Below are 5,235 nucleotides of genomic sequence, written 5' to 3'. Positions count from 1 at the left end.
GACACATTCTAGACAGTTTATCAGCTAAAAAACGTTAATTTTGGGGTAAGTTACTCTTTAAGTTTGGTGTTGCAAAAGCTGCAGTAAGAGCTCACAGCATCAGTGACTTTGCTTGTTGTTAATTACAAAATTTGACCAAGTGGGTGTTGACCCTTTGCAACTATGTCACCTCATGGAGGCGCCATGACGGACGTTGGAAATGAGGGAGAGGGGTGTTGACTGCGACTGTTTTCCCAAGTTGTTTTTGCCATTACAGCCACGGCTTCTACTTGTTCAAGTCAAGCTCATTTGTCTGTGGAAGTACCACACCTAGTTGGAGCTCATAAGCCGTGTTTCCGTCAAAGCTTTCAAGCATTGCATTAGAAAAGGCTGATGGAAACAGCTAAATTGGAAAAAAACGTCCTCAGTTATGCAAAAACGTTTTTACGCTCACTTTAGGTGTTTTTTAGATTTTCCAAAATAGACTTAAATGTGCAAAAGGAGAGATGAAAACACATTTGCCAAATAAGTTCTGACGTATCAAACATTTACCATGACTGATCAGCTGTTCTCACTGTCCACGTCTTCCTGGATATTTCAATTCTGCAAACACAATTACATTTATTTTTCTCTGTCTCCAAACAGCATGTAACATCGCCAATAGTTGATATGACAGAACAATTACAACTTACCTGATAGCAGCACATTCCTGAAAACCTCTCTCCATTGTCCCAAGATGTGTGGCCCCTGCTAGTTTTCCACCTCTACTTCCTGTGTATTACAACCTTGTGTAACGTCAACATCTAACATAATTACACTTAGCCTGGTTGAGTCACCTAATTCGCATTTCTTGTTTTATGTAATGTTTTTTTTTTTGACATTTTAAAAATTTGCTCAAAATTTACCCTACAATAGGATGTAAACATGGCTATAGACAGCTGTATTTACAAAAGTTGGACATAGCCAACAAGTAAAATGGACAAGGTTTAAAGTTCTCTTTCAGCGAGACGGATATCTGCCGTTTATAAAAAGAAAAAAAAGTTTTTAACCATCCCAGTTTAGGCAGATCTGTCCTGCATGAGAGGAGGAGAGCTGTGAGCTCACCTGTCCATGTGGTGTCTGTGGAGCAGAAACACAGGAGCTGTTTCACAGCTTAATGCAGCAGCAGGTTGACTGTGAAGTGCTCGTTATTAGCTCTCAGAAACTTGTAATCTTTCTTTCTGACAGCACAAACCCGTGGAAAATTGTAGCGACGCGAAGCAGGGGGAAAATAAATAAATTTAAAAAAACGCGTCAACAGCATGCTCAGAATAAAAGATAAACATTTAGTTGTTAAAGTTCAGGTCTGTTTATTAATTGATTCAGACATCAACAGTCAATTATTAGGTTGAACATATTTGCTTTTTATTTTAAATATTGCTTGGAGGATGTGTAAGTGTGTGTGGGGGGGTTGTTTTGGTTTATTGTGAGGACACACTGTCTACCAACTGTCTGTTTTTTGATAAGCTGTACAGGAGTTTACAAGCTCATAGGTTGTTTTGGCATCCATCATGGCGGCACGTGAAGAGCGTGACRTCACATGCAAATAGTCAATATAAGGTTATAATTTCATATCATTACATGATCTTGTTCCAAGGCTTAATCATGAAAGGCCTGACTCGGAATATTAGGTTTTGAATTCATTGTTTTAGATTATACTTGTAATACATTTTTAAAGACAAATTCATCCTTGGTGGTTGAGTTCTGATTGTTAAAAGGGTGAATAAATTAGGTAACATATACAGTAGACTGAACTCTTATAAGGTTTGCTCAGTTGGTACTGGTCATTAAACAGATCTGGTGCCCCATACAAGATCTACATAAATGTAGTGAAAAGAGGAAAATGTGTCCTATTACTTCTTTTTTCTGTATTAATTTCTATAATAGTATTTTTTTGTAATATGTTTTACTGTAACTATTATTACAAGATGACCAAACTGAACTGTTCTCCTTTATTACAAAAACCTGGTTCCACTTCTGACCCTGGAACTGTAGTTGCATGCAAAAGGCCCACACTGTGCAGCTTTTACAGTTACTATCTCCTCAGCTGCTGCCTGTAGACCTGAGCTCCCACAGCACTGCTAAGCTTTGGAAAATGAATTTACTTGATGATGGAGAGGATGCATTATCTGGCGGTACAGTAGAGTGCGTGTGGCCTGAGCGGACTAGCTGCCTCGAGCCCTCAAAGTAGGAGCTAAAGTCTCCTGGGTCCTGGTAGGAGAATGAGCTGAAGCTGCAGTCTAATTCATCACAGCTTTGCAGGAAACAAGTAATCGCAGTCCTCTTAAAACAAAAAGATGAAGAAGGAAATAAAAGAAAAGGAAGAAAACCTGTGCAAAAGACACAACAGCTCTCGCTGGACTGGAGCAATTCCCCTGGTCACCTCAGTTGTTTGAGCAACTGTCAGCCTTCTCAAAGGTTTATATGCTGAAAAAGAAAGATAAGGAGCAGAGGAGAGCAAAGAATACAGGAAATCAAGTGTAGAGAATAAGAAGCCCACACATGTAGTCTGATTAAAGTGTGTATTTGTCCAGCTTTTTTATAGCCCATCCTAGCGCATGTTTTGATTGTTTAGCATCTCTAAACTGCCACTCACAGCAGGGTCCTCACTGCAGTAACAGATTGTGGGGATATGACATGTTTACGGGTTTCCCTGACAACCCGGGTTGCCTGTCCAATCAGGCTTTCAAGATTAAGAAGTGGTCCTCTAGAGAGCCGTACTTTAACTGACACGGAGGCTTTTGCTGCAGAGAAGACCCTTTTATGGAGACCATCACAAAGTGAGATTCTGCTCAGAACGGGCACTTCAAAATTGCCGGCATAATTAGAGGCACTTCCCAACCGGGAGTTGGTTTAAAATGCGCTGAATGGAAGAAAATGGGATGCGTCCGATTTCGATTCCACTCATGAACCTTTCTGCAGCAGCCTGTCAAGCATGTCCCATATATGTTGTGAGCCAGCCATTTGTCAAACTGCCAACTGTTGTTGTTTTGGCTTGTTGTGGTTTTTTTAAAGTAAGAGGCTTCTTTGAATACGAGCAACACCTGCTCATTCAGGCCAATCTCCCTCTGTAATCTGCTTCTATCTAGACCAGATCATTTTTTTCCCTTTTTTCCCCCCATTTATTTCCCCCTCTGAAGTTGCATAGTGGTTTCATCATCTTGAGCAATAGGAGCCAGCAGGATATCGCACAAACACAACASACAGGGTCATTTTTCACAGGTTGACTTCCAAGCTATTCAGCAGGATGTGTTCCGACAAACGGCAGATATGTGACAGACTCACGTCCCACACGTGTCCTTGCATTAGACAGAGGGTGCAGTAAATCTTGTTGTGTGCGTAATGTGCGTCAGTCGGTGTGTGGTTGCATGCAGATTTGTGCATTTAAACTATTTTGTGTGTGTCTGTGTCACACAAGTTCACGCAGACGCTGTGCTCCTGATGCAGTAACGCTGAACCTTCCTTCCAGCAGGCCTCAGCTCTCCACCAGCCAGCATTACCACCTCCGCTGTTCCCAGCATCGTCACGCCCATCGTCAATGGCTTCACTGGCATCCCTCATCAGCCCAACGGACACCCTGCTGTGGAGACGGTGTACACAAACGGCCTGCCGCCCTATTCCACCCAGAGCCCCACCGCTGCTGACACCCTCCAGCAAGCCTTTACCGGTGTACAGCAATACACAGGTGAGAGGTGCTGCAAGAGCTATGAGATGACAAGAGTTGGCATTTTCCACGAAAATGGACCATGAATTCTTAATCCTGAACCATTTTTTGCAGAAAAAAAAGATGCACAAAATGTTTGTAATTTGTTGGAAAGTAGCAAAACAAGCTAAAATTAGTAGAAAAGTTGCTAAAAGAATTGCTTAAAAAATGAATCTTGCAAAAAAACACATTTGCAGAATTAAGCAGTTGCAAAACATAGCTAAATTATCACAAAAAGAGCTAAAAATAGCTGAAAATTACTTAAAAAGTGGTTTACATTGCCCAGCGGACACCCTGCCGTGGAGACAGTGTACACAAACGGCCTGCCGCCCTACTCCACCCATAGCCCCGCCGCTGCTTGCACCCTCCAGCAAGCCATTACCAATGTACAGTAATACACAGGTGAGAGGTGCAAGAGCAATGAGATAACTAAAGAATTAACATTTTCTGTGCTTAATGCTGAAACATTTTTGCTGAAAAAAAGGAAAAATGTACAGCAAATTGGCAATTTGTGATAAAAAAAAATAGACACAAACTGAAATTAGCAGAAAGGTTGAAAAAAAGTAGCTAAAAAATCTGAATCTAGTACAAAGAAGCACCTTTGCTGAATTAAGCAGCTGAAAGAAAAAGTATCACAAAAAGGTGAATTTAGCTGAAAATTGGTTGAAAATAGCTAAAGTTAGCTTAAATTTCTCAAAACAACTGAAAGAAGTATAAAAAGCTTAAACTGGTGGGAAGAAGCTGATAGAAGCACAAAAGAGTGTAATTAGCAGAAATATAGCTAAAACACTAATACTGGTGAAACAAGAAGGGCTTTAAAGGTTTAACTATTTTAAAGGATGAGAGCAAAAATGAAAAAAATGCTAAATATCTCAAGAAGTATAAATTCCTGAAATACCAAAAGTCATTCGTAATGTGCAGTTGGAGCTGTATATGAATTGTCCTGATGCATCTCAGTAATCCAGGTAGAAAAAAATCAAAAAGAAAAAAATCAGTAGGTCCTCTGGATGGGTTCTTCTTTAGTGAAACATTTAGTCTCTCCTCCAAGAGACTTCTTCAGTCTGATGAGTTTCAGGTGAACTCAGCCGTATAAGCACTGCCTCCACCTGGACAAACAGGTTAGTCACATGCAAAAGAGGGCTATCGCCTAACAATAGGCTTGATCAGCTCTATTGTTCATAGAGGACATGCCCCATCACCTGACTTATTGGTTTGGATGCTGTAATTCTTAGGTGTTGTGTTATGTGTATGTACACTCAAAAAACAGATTGTTGGATTTATTTAACCAAGTTATGTCAACAACTTCCACTAAACTAACTGAGTTGAAAAAAATCTAAAGCAATTTGCACAATTACATTGAAATCAATTGTGAAAGTTATGTTGGACTTAATCAACTCAGTTAAGTGGACATTGTTGATGTGAGTTAAGAAAATCCAACAATTTGTTTTTTGAGTGTAGTGAGTGCAAGCGGGGTTCAACGTCCCCTTGTTTTTGTCCCTCTTTCCCTCTTTGTG

The 5,235-nt window shown here is 40.3% G+C and overlaps 1 protein-coding gene across 19 annotated transcripts in view; it reads left to right on the top strand.

Moving 5' to 3' along the window:
- celf5a (cugbp, Elav-like family member 5a) overlaps positions 1–5,235 on the top strand; it is a 302,579-nt gene that overhangs the window by 281,279 nt on the left and 16,065 nt on the right. For 12 of the 19 annotated variants that reach the window (XM_014004581.1, XM_014004595.1, XM_014004582.1 and 9 more), the window contains exon 8: positions 3,488–3,703. In XM_014004581.1, the coding sequence (XP_013860035.1) occupies positions 3,488–3,703 (216 nt within the window). The remainder of the gene's footprint in view (positions 1–3,487; positions 3,704–5,235) is intronic. The other 7 variants (XM_014004594.1, XM_014004589.1, XM_014004593.1 and 4 more) reach the window with 1 other exon arrangement.

This window comes from Austrofundulus limnaeus, unplaced genomic scaffold (genome assembly GCF_001266775.1).
Source record: "Austrofundulus limnaeus strain Quisiro unplaced genomic scaffold, Austrofundulus_limnaeus-1.0 Scaffold25, whole genome shotgun sequence".
Classification (NCBI taxonomy): Eukaryota; Metazoa; Chordata; class Actinopteri; order Cyprinodontiformes; family Rivulidae; genus Austrofundulus; species Austrofundulus limnaeus.
This window is presented reverse-complemented; position numbering and strand designations above follow the sequence as displayed.